The 21,102-nt window shown below is 33.3% G+C and overlaps 1 protein-coding gene across 1 annotated transcript; it reads left to right on the top strand.

Annotated features, from left to right (window-relative positions):
- The first annotated feature begins 3,947 nt into the window (after positions 1–3,947).
- LOC126967335 (membrane alanyl aminopeptidase-like) lies at positions 3,948–20,900 on the top strand. The gene is made up of 7 exons (XM_050811793.1): positions 3,948–4,079; positions 9,034–9,293; positions 11,943–12,135; positions 12,556–12,742; positions 17,591–17,688; positions 19,374–19,556; positions 20,880–20,900. The coding sequence occupies exons 1-7, from the start codon at positions 3,948–3,950 to the stop codon at positions 20,898–20,900; spliced, it is 1,074 nt and encodes a 357-aa protein (XP_050667750.1).
- Positions 20,901–21,102: the final 202 nt, after the last annotated feature.

The raw sequence follows: 21,102 nt of genomic DNA, 5'->3' as shown, positions 1-21,102 counted from the left end.
AAGTAATTGTTTGTTGCAAGATGGATACAAATAGACTTATACTAGCCCTGACAGCCCGATAACGAAACTAATTTTGATATAGCGCAAAAAAATAATGATGGGAGAGTTTCTTGCGCCGCTTCTTCTCTCTCAGAGTGCCATTTGTTTCCGAAGCGGTAGTGTCAGAGATGACATCAAAGAGTAAAAAGTAAAGGAATCAATTTGGAAAAAAAAATATATATGAAACTAAATGCCAAGCGTGGCTGACTACTTAAGACTTGTAAATCAAAATCGGTTACAGTCAAAATTGATTAGTTTTCCTCTTCTATCTTGTTTTATCGCCGTTACAGATGTTCTTTTCTACTGCACGTTTCGTTTATCTATGCGCTAGTATACTGTTATTCTATGCTTTGACATAACAAGTACGAAAGAGTTTCCAGATCAACACGATATGAGTGCCTTAAAAAAAAGGCACTGTTCCTAAAAGGCCTACAGTAGCTGTTGCACCAGAGGTTATGTAGCTGGTGGGTCCTTTTAAAGTTCTTTAAAAGAACATAATAATTAATATGATAATGATAAGCAAATTGTCCGAAATGAAAATGAAAACTGAATCACTTTGTTTTGGATAGCTAGATGTTCTCTACCAGTTGATATGACATAATTTATTGGTATTCAAATAATTTTAAACTTCAATGCAACGGGTTTTGAATTATAATCATTGAAAAGTTATAAATAATTAAATAACATAAATTAAAATAAGTTAGAACTATAAAAAAATAACCATACTTTGTCTTCGTTAAGATTAGAAATTTAGGCCTCCATATTCGAATTAAGCTATATTTTGTATATACTTTCTAGGGAAGCAACATAAATTCTAACAAATACCCAATAAATAAACTGTTAAAAGTTTTAATATTATAATAAGTTGCTTAATTGAAATTATTACATTCATTAAGCTCAACTACCAGATTTCTTTTTTCTATCCAGAATCTAGCACAAATATAATTACTTCATTGTTTTATTTCTACTATACTTTTTGTCTTATATCATATATATTTTTTTTAATTGCAGTTTTAAGGGTGACAGCTACGGTATCATAGAGTACATACCTTCGCCTCAAATAGGAGTATATCAGGTTGGATTTCACCATTCAAATTTTGCAAGCAGACAAATTAAAGTTCTTAATGACACTATCATTATTTGGGCACCACTCTCAAATCTTCCACAGTACACATATATCTTACAATTTGGTCAGTCAATTATAACGCTGATTCATCAATACTCGAGGATGAACAGGCCTGTTGTAAATGGACCAATAAATATCGTTGCTGTTCCGAAAATACTTAATGGATATGAAATTGAGAGCTGGAATCTTTTGACAAACAGGTAAAACGAATTCAGAAGTTATTAAGCTCTTAACAGTTTTTAGCTTTTACGGTTATTTAGTGCACTTAAAAAGTCACCTATGGGATATTCTAGGTGATATGACTTACGACAGGTTCAGGACCTTCATGTCAAGATCTAACTCATGTCTGACGATTAATGTGCAGTCTTTAGCCAAATTTTAGTAAGAAATATCTAATAATTCTGTACGGTATTTTAATTCGTAAAATCATCAAGTGGTTAGATACATGAAATTAATATTTTTTTTATACACAAGGAGTTTTGTGTTTAATTTTGTTAGAGATTTATTAGAGAGATTATTTACTTTTGCAGATTTTACAGTAGATGGTAATTGATACGCCCTGCCCGTTACAAGGCAGTGCCGCTCAGTATTCTTGAAAATCAAAAATTCTGAGCAGCAGTACAATTGCACTTGTCACCTTGAGACATAAGATGTTCAGTCTCATTTGCCCAATAATTTCACTAACTACGGCGCCCTTCAGACCGAAACACAATAATGTTTACACATTTCCGCCGTTGTGGTACCAATAATCTAGCCAGCATCCTGTGCAAAGGAGCCTCCCACTGGTAAACTTACTTTAACTCTAAATTTTTTTATGTCTCCCATACTGTTAATTAAAATTCCTATTTCATCATGACAATCATTTACAAATGTGGTATATTATCATAATAATGTACCACTACTAAATTTATTAAAAACAGTTGAACATAGAGATTAATGATTTCAAATCAAAATTGTACGATACACGTGTTCAGTAAAAGAAATAAGTTAAATTACAATGAAACAATAATATAACAAGAAATATAGTTTTTTTTAATTCCCAGAAAAAATCCAAAAAAAAAAGCCCGCTGAGTTTGTTGCGCCCATTCTTCTCAGGTCTGAGGCATTCATTTTGGAATGGGTGGTAGTTTTTTGACTTCCAATAAGTAATGTCACATCCTATTTTGAATAAAAATATTTGAATTTGAAGTATTTAGTATGTTTGGAACAAAATAATAATCAGATGCCCTTGATATAGTTTACTTTTAAGCGAAACATAAATACATTCAATGTTTAATAATATTTTCAATATTTTCTGTTTATACCACGAACAGTGAAGTTAAACACATGTTTCTAAATTGGTTGAAGAATTTATTTATAAGATTGTGTGGGAATTTTAGATTATTCATTACATCACAACTTTAGCCACGTTGCTTCATATTGATTCACGTTTTAACTTTGTATGTTTGTTTTTCTTTTTATAAAATATATTTTGGAGAGCAACGTTTAATTTTGGTGCTATTGTTAGTAAGTAGTAATTAATGGTAATTAAATAATACTTATTTTTTGGAGGTGTTTGTGGTAATCGAGATTATTTATATAGATATGAGTTACAAATACATTAAAAACTTTATTAGTATAAAAAGTAAAGTACAAAAGTAACCTACTTAAAAATAATATTATTCATTTGAGTTTAACAATATTCAATAACAATGAATTTAGAAACATTAGTCCAAACTAACTTCATCATTCAAATAATCCTTCACATTTTATGCCTTAGATGTTAATACATTTAATTTTTTTAATTGGTAATATTTTAATATCCTTTGGGAGTTTATTGTTCAGTTAGAATATAACACAATCCACTTTAAAAGATTTAGCAATTTTACGGAGCCTAGTAGATGGATTTGCGGATTTGTGTTAATTTCGAGTATTGACATTATGTACATCACTATTCTTTTTAAATTGGCTAATATGTTTATGACACACTCATAAACATATTAGCCAGAATGTTCTCGTATATGTATTGGCACGGTAGTGCGTAGAGTTGTCTTGGTTGACAGAAAGCACGTTCTTGTGGACCTTTAACAGGCGAAGGATCCTCAAGGGTGACAATTAAGGTTGAGACCTTGGTTTATTGTTTATTTTTTATTAAAATTATAGGAAAATAACTCATTCTTATACAACATTCGAAGCGACGTAGTCAGATATAAAAATGTCGCGGATTTTTATCAAATTAATACACATCACAGCGGATTAATACACAAATAAGCCACAACCTGAGAGTTGAACAAAGCATACAAGATTTTATAACGATACGTCACTCGAACAGTTAGCTCAGTTGGAAGAGCACTCGCACGGAACGCGAGACTTCGTGGGTTCGAGTACCGCATCGTTCATAAAATTTTGTTTTCAAATTTTATTTGTGAAAACTCTTGTTAATAACATCTTTTAATAATTGACTTGCACTCCTCTCTTAGCAATTATCTCCATGCATTTGTATTTCTTCTATCATCATCATCATCAACCGGTAGACGTCCACTGCTGGACAAAGGCCACAAAATTTCCACGACGATCGCTCCTGCGCTGCCCTCATCCAATCTATTCCGGCGATCTTGACCAGATCGTCAGTCTATCTTGTGGGGGGCCTACCAACACTGCACACATTTCTTCTATAGCGACTTATAATTTTAGTATTTCAATATACTACTATGAATTATTTTGTAACATTGAGAAATATTTTAGTGACACAAGACTAGCGTATATTAACGAATACACGAGTATCAAACAAATGGAAGTCATGATGTTTGAGTTGGCCCAACAACTCAGTAGGATATGGTTGGGGAATCCTGGTGAGGTAGAAAGGACGCGATGGAAAGAAGAGTGGTTTAAAGAAGGCGTTGCAACATACTTCGCTTATTATTATCTGACTCAGGTATTTATGAAATTGAACTTGTAGATTGATTGATTCAATAATAAATAATATAATAATATTGACACACTTTAACACAAATTATCTTGCCCCAAACTAGACATAGCCTGTACTGTGGGTACAAAACAACGATATATTTAATACAATATACTTACTTAAACATACTTAAATACATTTAAACACCCATGACTCGGAAAAGAACATTCATATTCATCATATAAATGATTGCATCTACCGGGATTCGAACCCGGGACCTCTAGCTTAGTAGTCAGGGTCACTAATCATTCAGCGGGTCGTCAAATATAATATATCTAGCATATCTGATTTTTTCCTAGGTTTGGTCATGTAAATTACGTATTAAATAACTTTAGTAAATTCAATTTCAATTCAATTCAATTGAGAGGTTCAGACAAACATCGGAGAGCACTAATCAAAGAGTAATTTGGTGGAGTTTGCTACAAACTTAAGTCATCATTGGTATTGGTATTATTTTTCAGGGAAAATAAATTAAACTATTGTTTTTAGTAATATAATTAATGATCTGTAAGGTTTTCAAAAAAAAATATAATTAAAAAAAGTTATGAATAGAAATATTTTAAATGATTTTAACTAAGATAATTTATACGTCTAGATAGAGCCTCTTGCTGTTCAACAACCGATAAAAACAGGCCAGGAATATTGGTTTAGTGTGCGTGACAAGCTACGTCTTACTCACTTTTTTTATGACACTTTGTGTTAATGTGCGTGAATTGCTCAAAATAGAGGTTAGTTCTCAACTAAATTTTCACAGCTGTCATAGTCTATCTAGACGTAAATGATCTAAGGATTTTAATTGGAATTTAGGCAGCATTAAGAGAGTGTTCTTATTTTCGGGCCAAACCCAATTTTAGGCCGAATGGTTTTATCCTTCAAGTGCCACTATATTCTAGCTTAGCCCAAAACAATCTAATCAGGACTAAGTTCAATTTATTATCATAATACAGTTTTTATAGGTTAGGTTATGTTAGAACCCTGTTATTCCAGTAATATTTTTATTTACTTTTAATTTGTTTTATTGTGCCAAGGCCAAAATGATAATTATCCTTAAGTACCTACTTAAGTTTTTTTTATGAAAATAAGCTGATTGATACGCGCTGTCCATTACAATGCAGTGCCGCTCAGGATTCTTGAAAGACCCAAAAATTCCGAGTGGCACTACAACTGCGCTTTTCACCATGAGACATAAGATGTCAAGTCTCATTTGCCCAGTTATTTCACTAGCTACGGTGCCCTTCAGACCAAGACACAGTAATGCTCACACATTAAATCAAATCAAATCAAAATAACTTTATTCATGTAGGTCACGGAACTGACACTTATGAATGTCAAAAATATATTTCAATCGAGTTTCCATAATTAGATATAAGTACCGAAACACACCATGTTTACGCTTTATTTAACTTCTGATTAATACTAAATCACTACTCAGTGGCTAGTAGTGACCGGTTGACGACATGATTAATGCTGATTTATTGTGACTTTGCCAAGTACCTTCTTATTTAGATTTCTATTGTGGTACTAGAATATTAGCTTAGCCTGAAATTGGATTTTCCGGAAAACGTATCAAATTGCACAGGATGCCGGCTGGATATGCCAGTAGGAGGCTCCTTTGCACAGGATACACGTAATGTGTAATGTGTAAGCATTTTTATGTTTCAGTATGAAGGGCGCCGTAGCTAGACAAATTACTGGGCAAATGAGAAAACATCATATTATATCTCAAGCGCTCAAGCTCGTCACGAGCGCAATTGTAGTGCCGTTCAGAGGTTTTGGGTTTTTCTAGAATCCTGAGCGGCACTGTATTCTAATGGTTTGGGCTTCAATTGCAATCAGCTAAACGTCCTGCTCGTCTCGTCACTTATTGTCATAAAAAAAACTAAAACATCTAATTTATATTATATAGGTTTATTTTTTTTTTTTTTTTTAATATATTTATTTAAAACTTTACATATTTATATAAATAAAGCAGCAACCAAAAATCACGAAGATTTGTCCGGTTTGCTAACATGAGTTGAGTTCGCAATGATAATTAAAATAAGATCAGAAAAAACTTAAGTAAGTACATACACAAGGTTTACAAGCAAAGCATCATTAGATCAGGTTCGCATTCAACCGGTCATCGTTAATTCATATCTCTATGCGAAAGCGGGACACTGCTATCTTTCGATCGCGCTATTCCGTCGCACACGCACAGCGATATGTCTATTCGCTCGGCCGGTGGGCGGTGACAAAGAACCCGATGTTTGACCCACTTAGAATGTAAGCTACAGGGTGTTCAAAAATTGCAATTTTAACTTATCTCTAATATTTTTTCTGGTGATGCTAATTTTTACAGATGGATCAATATCATTTAATAGCCGAGGAACCAAATATTGTGTTGTGCGCGAACCATAAATGTTATTGGACTTTAATGTTTTTAAGTGATTATTTGTGATTTTCCTAGTGGTTATTTTATGACAAATTTTACTTTGAATTTCATGATTGAAAAATTGTTCCTTAAGAAGACAATAATTAAATTTTGTGTGTATTGGTAAGATTTTACAGTGCCTGAAGAGATCGTTATATTCATTCGCTTTATGTTGTTCTTTTACTACTGGGGAGACTATTTCTTTAATTATCCTAATTTGCATGTTTTGTATTTTATCTAGGTAGGTCTTAAATGTTCTGCCATAGCTGGTAATACCATAACTTATAATGGAATCGGCTAGTGAGTTATATAATAATAATAATATTTTATATGGTATTCTACCCTTTATTAAAATTAAATTGGCTAAAAATGCTCTGAGTTTGTCACATACAGTATTGATATGGGGGAGCCAGTTAAAACAACAATCGATAACTAAACCCAAGTACGTATGATTTTCAACAGTTTCAATAGTGGGACAGCTACATATTTGTAGCTTTTGATGAAAACACATATGGCAATGCGCCTTAAGCTTCTTGATTGTGTCATAATTAGTTTTAAGATATGGTGATCGAATATGCATCAATTTCGTTTTATCGGCATTGAGGACAAGCCTATTGTCGTGGCACCATTTGTTAAGGCGGTCGAAGTCAAACTGAAGGTTCTCAAGTGCTTGTTCAATGTTTCTATCAGCGATTACAAGACAAGTGTCATCAGCGTATTGATATGATGTACAATGCTTCAGTATATTATTTATATCATTGACATACGCGATAAAGTGTATTGGGCCGAGCACTGATCCCTGTGCTGTTCCTTCAGTAACTGATAAAACATCACTCTTGGCATCTTCTATTTTAACATAGAATTTACCTACAATACCCATTGTAAAGTAACTTAAATATTAGTTGACAATTGGCTCTAGAAGTCCTATAATTATTTTGACAGTTTATACAGTAGGCTGAAATGATGATGCTGAACTTAAGTCAAATTAATTAGAGTAAATAAGCGCTACTTATTCTGACTGCCATGTAGCCTTAGAAACTAAGTTCTTTCACCTTTGAGGTTAATAAATACTCTAGAGTGTTATACTTCGTTGGATAGCTGATAAAATGTAGATAGTGCCATAATAATTTTTTAGATATCCAGAAAAGAAAAATTTTTTTTTATAATTTGTACTTATTTTGTTAAGTTTCGATCGTCTACAATGACCTATTTTGTTAACTTACGTATTTTAGTCATTGAGGTAATTAAGCATCTCATTCTTCATGTAAAAAACCAAAAATAATAATCACAAGAGTCAAAAAAATTCAATTCAATAGCCGAAAAATTGGGCATTTTCATAAAAAAAATTAAAACTCGAATATCTCGAAAACGGTTAAGTTTGGGATGGGGGGTTCCATAGTGAAATCATTCAGAAATGATGTGTACTACACGCCCTTAACGGATCTAGGTCGACTTTTCCTGTAACCCTGTATACATCCAAATGTTTTAAGTTTAACGTCTCGTGGCAGATTTTGACCGTGCAACATGTCCTGAAGATGCCTTTTGCAGAGGCGAAACACGTGTCGAATTGTTTAAAGACAAATGTTGGCGGAATTAACACTTAAGAAAACTTAAAACATTTGGAAAACTATGGATTTCCGCAAAGTAACGGCTACTTCAATAAAAGTGTATATTGTTGATAGTTGGTTGACGATTGAGTTGTACCACAGCAATCGAGTAATCTTCGTATGCGACGTTATGTCACAGAGATACTGGTTACATCGAGAAAATTGCAAACCAAAACGTCTTCACAATAATTGTAAAAAAAATATATGCTAATCCTAGCGTAACGAATAAGTGTTGGGACTGCTACAAGGTCACAGAATAGCTCAAGGGGAAGATCGGCGCTGGACATATATATGTGTCAGCATATGCCAAGGTTGTGCCTATTTGCAGCTCATGTTAAATTAAGTTTTATTTTACTATGAATTGTTTATGTTTAATTTTAAGTTTAACTATTGTTTTATTTTTTGGAACGAAGTTCCTTACGGCAGGCTTGGAGGAGATAGGGATTTTGCTGCGGGACCGAACTGAAAAAAATGGGATAGTAAAACCGTAAGAAAAAGTCTGTGGAATAAAACCGTTAAATGAGACGTGCGCAGGCGCCAAGGTCGTTTCTATTTCTATGTAATTTTATGTTGATTAACAAAAATAAAGAGACATATTTTGTTATTTTAATTGATAATTTGGATTACGATTTATTTTACGTAATTTATTATTTCCTAAAATACTGAATTTCCTAAATACCTTCGTGTAGTTAAATAAAAACTAATCTGCAAAATTTAAGAGAAAAATCAAGAAAACCTAAATAAAATTGAACACGATTTTTTTTTTACAAATTGTGTCGATTCTACATTAGCCGAAGGAACTTCGTTCCTACCTGGTGTCCCACGACACCACATCTTTTATTTTGTATTAAGTTTTATGCTGCTAATAAAATTTTATCATTATGCATTTAACTTATAACAACAGCATAATCACGGTAAACCACGATCAAACTACCGCCTACCACTGACAACGTATGGACTGAAGATGAAGCACAGAGCGATGTCAGTAGATTGGCACCATTCCACCCCAGCTTTGATCAGCTTTAACAGAACTCTAGCTATCGAGATACCAGTCAGATATAAAGATTTGTTTACGATGAAGACCGCGTCAATACTGTGGATGGTTGAGAACTGGATTGGCTCACAGAAGTTTCATCAAGCAATGATGAATTATATAAACAGCAGGTATTTAGTTATAAGTATATACTTAGATAATTTATACATCTAGATAGAGCCTCTTGTTGCTAGACAATCTATGAAAACAGGCCAGATTTTTTACTTTAGTGTGCGTGACGCTACGTCTTACACTCGCGATTTGTATCTCATTTTGTGTTAAAGTGCATGCATAGCTTAAAATAGAGGTTAACAGTCAACTTCAATTTTTTTCGACGGTTTCACAGCTGTCGCAGGCTATCTAGACGTATAAATGATCTAAGAAGTTGTATTTCAACTGTTTTATTTGCTTCACTTTAAAAAAATTATTTTAATAAATAATATTTTATTACACAGAGATAGAGTTGCAAAACCTCATAATTTTTAATAATAATTCTTAGACATGTGGATGTTTTTTTTTTATGGAATAGGAGGACAAATGGGCGTACGGGTCACCTGCAACACCAGAGGAATCACAGGAGCGTTGCCGGCCTTTAAGGAAGGTGTACGCGCTTATTTTGAAGGTACCCAAGTCGTATCGTCCCGGAAACACCGCACAAGGAAGATCATTCCACAGCTTTGTGGTACGTTGAAGAAAGCTCCTTGAAAACCGCACTGTGGAGGACTGCCACACATCCAGATGGTGAGGTTGATATCCTAACTTGTGGTAATCATACACTTGTTCCTATCGTATAGACAAACAAATCATGCGATAGAGAACAAGCAACAATTTCTAACGGAATTTATTGTTACTGTAACCGATTTTGACAACCAAGTCGTAAACGGTCAGCCACGCTTGTCATTTCCTCTTAGTGATTTGAATATTAAACCACTAGCTAACGCACACATTGACAAATATAAATCAATCACGCATTATCGTGCTTTCAATTAGTCTACACCCTAGTATATTGTAAGTCCGTGGTTGTAATGTTGTAGAAAAATACAGCAAATATTGAGAGTTATCGTAAATTGTATTGACACAATATTGACACACTTTTTACACAAATTATCTTGCCCCAAGTTAAGCATATATAGCCTGTGTTATGGGTTACAAGACAATGATATATTTAATACATTATACTTACTTAAACATATATAAATTCATATAAACATACATAAATACATTTAAACATCCATGACTCAGAAACAAACATCCATATTCATCATTGTATTGTATAAGTGCTTGCACCTACCGGGATTCGAACCCGGGACCTCTAGCTTAGTAGGTAGGATCGCTAACCACTCGGCTGTACAGGTCGTCGAATTGTAGTACACACTTAACGGATTTTCAAATTTATTTAATACTTGCTGCCCCGGCAAACTTTGTTTTTTAATATAAATTATTTTTAGAGTTTTATGTGATTTTTTTATTTTTTATTTTAAATGTTTTTTTCTTAAATAAACGTAGCCTAAGTTACTCCTTATTACATCTACTACTTGCGCATAAAAGTCCCGTCAAAATCGGTGCAGCCACATCAGAGATTAGCCGGAACAAACAGACAGACAGACAGACAAAAATTGTAAAAAATGTTATTTTGGTGTATGTCCCGTATCATATACATGTAGTAAAAAACGGTTATTTCAATATTACAAACAGACACTCCATTTTATTTATATGTATAGATTGAATTTTGGATATCAACGCGTTAATTTTTTAGGATTAACCATTTAATATATTTGATGCACATTTGCTATTTAACGGGTTTTCTTACAATGCTGATGTAAATATTAATCTCGTTTTAATTGTTTGGTACAGTTAGTATTTTTATACTAACTGTACCAAACAATTAAACTTTTGTTCAATATATAATATAATCTAACATATAAAATTCTCATGTCGCGGTGTTTGTAGTTAAACTCCTTCGAAACGGCTTGACCGATTCTCATGAAATTTTGAGTGCATATTGTGTAGGTCTGAGAATCGGACAACATCTATTTTTCATCCCCCTTAATGTTAAGGGTAGTGCACGCCAAATTTTTTTTTTAAAAATACATGCAACATCAAATTTTCACCTATCTACGCTCAACAGTTACTTTTGCATCGCGATTTTAATATCGGCAATACAACGTTTGCTGGGTCAGCTAGTATCTACTATAAGATGTTGTGTTCATCATTTTATTAATTAAATTTAAAAAGGTAATGAGTCTTAAAATATTATGTTATCTTCCTGAAGCAACATAAGGAATTCTACATTTAATTGTAAATAATAAAAAAAAAAATAGCTATATAATTTTCTAATAGCAAGTAGTACTATGTTTGCATAATATTAGGTTGATATAAACATCCTGGTGTCATTTACTGCAAGATTGCTCCTACCGCCGAATTACAACTTCGCACGACACGCCACAAATTAGGATATCATCACCACCAACTGGATGAGTGGCGGTCCTCTACAGTGCGGTTTTCAAGGAACTTTCTTCCACGTACTACAAAGCTGAGGAATGATCTTCCTAGTGCGGTATTTCCGGGAATCTTCAAAAAAAGCGCGTACATCTTACTTAAACGCTCCTGTGATTCTTCTGGTGTTGCAAGAGAATGTGGGTGGCGGTGATCACTTAACACCAGGTGACCCGTACGCCCGTAGGTCCTCCTTTTCTATAAAAAAAGGTTTTTTAATTTTAAACAACTCTTAACTTACTAAATATAATAATAATAATATCTGTTACCGCCTTTGATTTCAGAAGAGGTCGTTACATTTCGTTGGACGACTTCATGGCCAGTTTAGATCATGACACCGTGGAATGCCTCAACCAATTCTTCAATGGCTCAACTGCATCTAGAGTTCTGAATTCCTGGTTCTATCAGTCAGGATATCCAGTTGTTGAGGTCAAAGTATTCAGAGATAGGACTCCAAATGCAATACAATTGAAACAGGTAATTAACATTGCTAGTTCCTTGAGTAGCCTCATCTTGACTTCTAATCATCCATTAAAATTGATGGATTATAAGTCATAAAACTCTCTATCGTGTTGGTAATTTGTAATGTCAGCCGTCAAAATACGATCATCAGCAATTATAGGCATTCTAACCATTTTGTTGAAGCCACCTGCAAATTCCTTACAACTTTTATTTTACAGCAATATGACTATTGTATTAGATTTTAAGAATTTCTAGATTTTTTTGGGTGGACATTTTATGTATTTTCCATAGTAAAAGTAGCCTTAGTTGTTTCTTAGGCTGCATTTAGTGCTCGACCGACGGTCAACACGCGTTCATTCAACACACATTTTAATTTAAAAAATACAGAACATGAGCTCACAAAATTAAACAAAGAGGTATTTATTTCATTTCCAGAGGAAATTCAGTTTCGACGTTCGAAACCGTGTGGATTCAAACTATCTCATTCCTATTTCGTACATCGTGCAGAACAATGAGAACTGCTACAACTGTCACATGCCGAGGTTCACTATCGGGAGTCAAACCTACACTTTCGGGGAGAACCTGAACGGTGGCTGGATCATTCTAAATCGGAATGCTTCGGGTGAGTTTTTAGTGAAACTTTGTGAGTTAGTAATTATTATTATTCAATTTGTTATGTTTTTTTAAAGTGGATTAATACACTTCTAGGATTAATACACAAGTAAAATTTGAAGAGCACTCGCACGGAAAGCGAGAGGTCGCGGGTTCGAGTTCCGCATCGTTTATAAAATTTTGTTTTCAAATTGTATTTGTGTCCTATGGTATACTGCTATGGGGCAATGCTGCCGATTAATACAATATTTGTGTTGCAGAAGAGCGCTATTCGCGCTTTTTATAACCTAGGTCCTAAAGAATCATTAAGAGCAAAATTCAAAGAAATTAACATCTTGTCTGTTGCTTCTCAATACATTCTTGATAATGTTATAATAATAATAATAATAATCATTTATTTCAGACATAACCCATAGAAAATACAAATTAAAATCAAAATTACAATTAAATTACCACAAAATCCAATTAACTAACCAAACTAAAAATTAAATTAAATAAATTAGAATTACTTACTACTAAATAGCTTATTTTCTATTTTTATCAAGATGGATGTCCATCCATCTTTTGAAAATATCGTTATTATATACATTGTTAGAGACACTCATCAGAATTCCGTTGCTGGAGCGTTTCATTCGATCCCAAAAAGAAGCAATTCTTGTGCGAATTATTGCGAAGAAGTCGAGCACTCTCGCTCTTGCAAACATACTTGCCGCGCTGCAATACCTTGGAAGTTTCATAAGAGCTCGATAGGAATCATTATATTGCACTCTTAGTGAACCTAAGGTCTTGTTTGAATAATTACACCATAGTTGGCAGGTGTACATACACACAGGCAATAAGTTTTAAATAGTGTTGTTTTCACCTCATTGCTGCACTTTGAAAACCTTCGTGCTATCATGTTGCTTCGTACCGAGAGCGCCCTTCGCTCCCTCTCAATATCGCAGTCGTCTTTATGTATGTTCATAGGCACATAAGTGAATTTGCTAGAAACTGTCATAACCATAATGTTAACACCAGGAACAGACATAAACTTATAACGCCTACAACTCGGCTAAGTCGAGTTAGTAAGTCATTTGTGGGGCGATGTATATGATTTTACAACAAGATCCCAGAAAATGTTCAAGCAAAAGTATTATTACGTTATTCAAAAGAATTGTTAAAAAATGTTTGTGTGATAAAGGTTACTATGACATAAATGACTTTGCCGCTGAGTTTGTTGCGCCCGTTCTACTCAGGTCTCAGGCATTCATTTTGGAATGTTTGTTAGTTTTTGAATTTCAATAAGTGATGTCACATCCTATTTTAAATAAAAATATTTGAATTTGAATTATTATTTCGAGTATTGGTAATAAGACTATCAGCTCAAACCAAAATATAATAAAAGAAGAATATTTAAATTATTTTTCAATACACTCCCTTACAAGAAAAAGTTAGGTTTATGGGCAAAAAATCCTTGATATAGGTAAGACCTCCATTTTATCTTTTGACTCTTTATGAGATAGGAAAAAATATGTAATCCAAATGTTTTAAGTTTTCTTAAGTGTTAATTCCGCCAACATTTATCTTTAAACAATTCGACACGTGTTTGGCCTCTACACGAGGCATCCCCAGAAGATGTTGACTCACCAAACTCTGGCACGAGGTTGATGCTAAATTATGTAATGCTATATCCGCTATATTATATTCTATTACTAATTCAATATGAATTCAAGCTCTAAAGGTTGATGCATCCAAAATACGATAATTTACATTTATTCAGTTAATTCTTTATTACTTTTTATGTAAAAGTTTATAATATTATTTAAACACGACTCATATTGGATTAGCACCTTACAAACTAATTTGTTATGTATATTACAGCTATTGAAAAATACTCTAATTGATTGAAAAGAGTGGCCGTTTAGTTTCTTATATGTTCTTCTCACGAGCTCAACTATATACGATCATATGGTAAATTCAGTAATTTAAAAGAAATATTTGTAGTGATTCAAAATCGCTTTTATTAAGCCTTATGCAATAAAGTTTATTTGACTTTGACTTATGTATATTTTTTTTTTCTTTCTACGATAGGAAACCATCTGAGAGTCCTTATTTCAATCCGTTCTTGACCGCTTTTATCTTGATTTCGCATGTATATATTAGTAGACGTATTATTATTATTTTTTATTTTTCATAAAATCTACAGCACATTACATCTCTTATTAGCTAGGTAATAAGTAGTACAGATCATTGGCCAACAGTATCGCAACAAAATCTAATCTTAATCCATTCAGAACCACAGCTTGATTTCTATTGGAAATATATGAGCTGAATCATCGAAGAAGGTCACCGTGTATGCCTAAAGAGTCTAACTTTATAAGTAAGATTTGATGGTCAACACGATCGAAGGCCTTTTCAAAATCAGTGTATATGGTGTCTACCTGATAGTTATCGTCCATTGCACTGTAAAAGTCGCTAAGTTGGTGACAGTAGAGCGACCCTTAATAAATCCGTGCAGTTGATGTGGAACATAAGCTGCTATGTTTGGATATAAAGTACAGTGAAGATTATAATAATAAAAGGAAGCAAAACAAATAACTGGCCCAGTGACATTGATCTAAAAGTCCTTGGCCAACTCTAGTCTTAGCCATAAATCGTCTATTTCTGTATTAGCCTACGCTCGATATATCTCGGCTAGACCAAGAGACATGGAAATTAAAAATATTAATAGTATTAAATCTATGCTAATATTTTTCTAGTATTTTCTTTGATAAACGCAAGTGCTACATATTTTAATACATTAACATTTAAATTACATTTTTAGTCCACCTGAAAACTAGATCTTTGAAATGTCGGGTTAACAAAAATAATTATAAAAATGTAACTTTTACGCAAATATCTGATGCAAAAAGTTTTAAGGAGCAGAATTACACGCATATAAATCGTTTAAAAGGTGTTATATTTAAATGTTTTTCTACTCCAATTTTAATCTTATTCGGTGTATAATATGTTGCCTTTACTGAAAATAATAAGGTGTTATTAAAGATTTAATGAATAATAATCTGAATCAGCTGTAGTAGCCGATTTAGAGACCAAAACGTACATACACAAGTCCATTGTTATATTTAGATAGAGTATATAGAGTAGATTGTAGAATAAGGATAAATTGTGAGCTTAGTACATTTCCAATGTATGTTTACTATTACTTAAGCCAAGAGTTATATACACATCACACTCCAGACATGTTTTTAATAAAAATCGAATAATAAACGATAAAAAATTGTAAAAAATAAAAAGTTTTAACACATGTATTCTAATTTTTGTAAAATTATACTCTGAAACTAACATAACAATTCCACAATCAAATGTCATCGATCTATCTATTAAATGATTAATTCTATTATAATATACAAATCGTTTACTAGCTCTTAGGCTATACCCCTCCCACGCTTCAATTGTTTTATAATCATTAGGTAAACCTAACTAGTCATTAGTAAACTAATGACTCGTTACGTTATACGTTGCATTCGCCTTATATGCTCTATAACCATTGCCACTCCAAGGTTTCAATCCATTAATCTGTAAATAGACTGTTTTAAAAGATTGTTACTTAAACTTCATAGTATTCAATTTTTTTAATTCAATGTTGAATTAATTATTGAATAGCATAATCCACCCATTTGGAAAGATGTATTCGAAGTGAGAAGAACGAGCGCAAGAAACTCAGAGGTTCTTTTTTTAAGTATAATTCCATTACAATGTAATATTTTTCATGAAATAACCGATGATATATTATATAATAGAGGAATGCTCAGCTGAGGTATCGTGTATCATTACATATGATAAGACATCGCCCTTCATTACCTCTGTCTGTCTGTTCACGATAAAATTACTATTTAAATGATTTTAATTTGGACACAGTGATTTATGCAGAAATTTTTGTTTTTTGAAGTGAAAACTTCTTTAGAGGCGTTGAGCATTTTTATTGAGATTGGTATAAAATCTTAAACTCGCGTCAGGACACGTGACCTGATCAAAAATACGTTGAACAGTCGTTGAAATTATGGATGAAAGTTGATTTTTCCGAGAAATAAACTTTTAAATGTAAGTAAGTGTACGATAGCGCAATAAATTTATATGATACTAGCTGACCCAGCAAACGTTGTATTGCCGATATTAAAACCGAGATACAAAAGTATCGTATATGGATGAAAATTTTAAGTTGTATGTATTTTTTGAATGCTAACTCATAATCAAATAAATTTAAAAAAAAATGTCAAAAAAATAAAAAAAGTAAATACCCTTAACATTTAGGGGGATGAAAAATAGATGTTGTCCGATTCTCAGACTTACCCAATATGGACTCAAAATTTCATTATCATCGGTCAAGCCGTTTCGGAGGAGTTCGGTCCCGCACACCGTGACACGAGAATTTTATATATTAGATATAACCTAACCTAACAAAGCTTTTTAGAAGTACTTTTATAATGATTTCCTAACTATTCCAAAATATTCAAAAATGCACAGCGTTAATGTTCAAGTTTTAACTTCTGCCGGCACTCTCGGAGTGCATCCCGTTTTTTTTAAAGAGTTACGTGGCATTAATACTTTCCAAAAACAAGGACAGTAATCTTGGTTTTAAATCGTAGGTACATAGTTGACAGCCATAATATATTTATTGGTTTTTTGAACTGTTTAGCTATGATTTTTCACTTGAAATTAAATTTTTTAAGTGATTATAAATGAAAAGTAACATAATATAATACAAAAAAAAATTCATATAACTTACTGTAAAATAAAAGTGGTTTAAATATACTACAAATATTACTGACTTACTAATTAGCTTGTACCTTATTAAGATATTTTTTTATTATTTCAGGTTATTACCGAGTTAACTACGATAATAACACGTGGAAGCTCATTGCAAAAACCCTCAGAGAAGATCATCTGTCGATTGATGAACTCAACCGAGCGCAGGTAATCGTTTTTTGACAGTTCTTCTGAAACAACTATTATTTTCAGAAATGCTAGACGAGACGAACGATCACCTTATGGTAAGTGAAAAGTCCGGCCCATTACCGCTGCTAAAGATCTTGATTGGAGCTAAAATTCTGAGAGATTTATTAAGATATGTATATGTTATTAAGGTAATACATATTAAGTGTCTAAATAAAATATTGACACGAGAGTGGGTCAGGATTGGAAATAATACTCCGCTTATAGGAACGAGTCTTTATTTGCGTTCACTTTTTCCGAACTTGCACTTCGCCGGTCTGCCGCTGTCCCTCTTGTGGGCGTCTAACACTAAGTCTCTTCTATTTTCTTCTTCTTAGAACACCTCCACTTTTCACTACTTCTTCTTTTCTTCTTCTTCTTCTTTACACTTTCGAGTCAGAACTAGAACTGCCGTAGGCCACGCTTAGTACGGCTTATATACCCCCGGATCTGTTCTATTTTCAAAATGACTCTCCCATTCCATCTTTAAATTTAAATTGTATTAGAAAATTCTTTTAACTATTTTTATCCTGCTTACACATTTTTCATCCCTTTTTTTCTGTTCGATTGATCCAGAACTTACTAGAAATTACCAGTAACTTTACAAAACCCAAAAAATTCCATACACTGGTAGGTGTATCAACCCGGGTCTACAGCGTCTAAAGTACGTAAACACTTTAAAGCTAAAGCTACGAGTATTTCTGACGGAGCTGTTGAAATTATCAATGTCTTGAAGTTTGACAACTCTCGTCATATACGTCGGAGCGTTGCTACGCGACAATATTTATTAAGGATTATAAAGCGTGTAATTATAATTGTATTTTCACATCAGGTGTTTTCGTAAAAGCTACATTTTCATAATTATTTTATTTAACCCAACGTTTCGTGATCTTTGCACAGCACGTTTTCAGAAGGACACTGTTACAAATATACGCTTTATAATCCTTAAAAAATATTTTATTTAAATGTGCATCAATCGCGTTCATCAATGAAAATGTATGTTTAGTGTCGTTAGCCCAGTAATTTGCCTGGCTACAGCGCCCTTCAGACAGAAATACAATAATTCAATTTTAAAAGACTGCTAGACATCTGGGACGATCTGGGCTGGTTGGAGAAGACGAACGAATACGCGCAATGGCCCAATCAAGAGGCTAAGTGTATAAACAACCCAGCTAAACCAAACTAAAATGACGTACTCTATTTAAACAGAACAGATTTTTATTAAGTGGAGAATCTATTGTACAGGCCGCTTAATGTTAAGTGATCACCGCCGCCCGTATTGTCCTGCAATATAAGAGAATCACAGGAGCATCGCCGGCCTAGAAACGAATACGCACTTTTTTAAGTTTAACATGCGCAAAGATTGGTATTGTACTGGTTGCCATGCGACTTCTGATAGTATACTTGCTTTGCAACGCTTCTATTGTAGTCTGGTATTAGAGATATGTCTATGGGTGGTTTTCACCAGCGAGGTGAATCATTTGTTCGGCTGTACAGTCTTATATGATAACTGTAAATATTGGGTGAAACTTTCAAGTTTTATGGCAAATTAGTTCCCATTTCTTAATATAAATGGTATTAATATTACCTTTAAGCCTAAATTGTTCGAATACTATTCTGGATCATAGAGTAGGGATGGATGCTTACGTATTAATTCTGGATTACAGATCGTGAATGACATATTAGCTCTGTACGCAGCCGGTGACGTCAGAGATGATGCAGCAATAGAGGTGTTGGACTATTTAAACTTAGAACTAAGTCCTGTCGTTTGGGACGCAGCTGTTTCTGGGTTTGATCTGTTGAAGACAGAGGGAGGGCATATGACGAAGATATCATACGAAGAATGGCAGGTTTGAGAATTTTTTTTGGGGTAGGAGGATAAAAGAGCGTAGTTACCTACATGCCACATTCATTTGAATGTGAATGAATGAATTTTCATTAAATCGAATTTAAATTCATATTCATTTATTTTTATTCAAATTATCGAATGATGTTTTGAATAGTGTTAAATTTATGTTTTGAATTATTTTATAAGTAAGATTATTTATTATGATTTATACTAAGATTTTAAATTAAGAACAATTTAAAGCAGTACTCGACTAAGAGTAGTTATTGTCGTAATAATGTAATGTCGTATAAACGGGACTCTCTATTTTGAACATACATTTCAGTCGTTTTTTTATCTGTCCGACAAACTGATAGCTTACGTCAACTGTGTGACATCTAATTTTTATGTGAAGGATGGTATTTTTTTACAATTATCCGCGCAATTTTTTTTTGTATTAAAACCTTCCGTGGACTTCAAAGAACATACAAAAAAACAAATTTACATTTACAACCGACGAAATTATATTGATTGTATTCTTAATAGATAATAATTAATTTTATCTAAGAAATAAGAGATAAGCGGTCCGAAAAAAGAAATTACCCCAGGAGGGTACCGGCTCTACCAGAGCCGGAGAATCCCTCCCCGAGCACTCTCGCTCGGGCTGCCTTTCGTATTCTGGGGGTGGGCACAGTACCGAGCATGAAAGGCCGGCAACGCTCTTGTAATTCCTCTGGTGTTGCAAGAGAATGTGGGCGGCGGTGATCACTTAACACCAGGTGACCCGTACGCTGGTTTGTCCTCCTATTCCATAAAAAAAATAAAAATACAATTAAACAGATTTAAATACGCTTCAATTTTTAATAAAACATTCACTTACAGAATTTTATGCGAAAGAAAGTTTCCACAATATATAGAAGACTGAAAGACGACATCGAACAGCGACCGGAAATAAGATTATTCAGAAGTGATATTATAGAGTTTGCTTGCTCTATTAAATATAGACCATGCTTAGATGATATGTGGAGAATATATGGTGATCACGAAAAGGGTTTACAAAGGTAAAGGCGAACTATACTTTTTTAAATGAAAATAAGGGACGAAACGAGCAGGACATTCAGCTGATGGTATATATGCTCTGCCCATTAAAATGCAGTGCCGCTCAGGATTCTTGAAAAACCTCAAAAATTACACAACAACTGCGCTCGTCACCTTGAGACATTAGATGTTAAGTTTCATTTGCCCAGTAATTTCACTAGCTACGGCGCCCTTCAGAGAGAAACACATATTTATTATTCTTTCATCCGATTATTACAAAATAATCTCTATAATATTCTTGTCCTTGTAGACTAAAGCCTTCTTTGATTAACGCGAGTATTAAAGAAGAAAAATACTTTTTAAAAGACTAAACGCTAAAACGTAAACTGTATGTTTACATCAGGTTTTTGCGTAAAATTTTCGACACCTTTCAACCGCAGTCCTCCTTAAAAAGTGCTTTGCAAAGGTAACAAAACGGGTTCAATAAAATAATAACAAAATGTAACTTTTCTGCAAAAACCTGATGTATAAAA

Source organism: Leptidea sinapis, chromosome 12 (assembly GCF_905404315.1).
Source record: "Leptidea sinapis chromosome 12, ilLepSina1.1, whole genome shotgun sequence".
Classification (NCBI taxonomy): Eukaryota; Metazoa; Arthropoda; class Insecta; order Lepidoptera; family Pieridae; genus Leptidea; species Leptidea sinapis.
The sequence above is the reverse complement of the archived record's forward strand: the minus strand, read 5'-3'. Positions and strand labels throughout refer to the sequence as shown.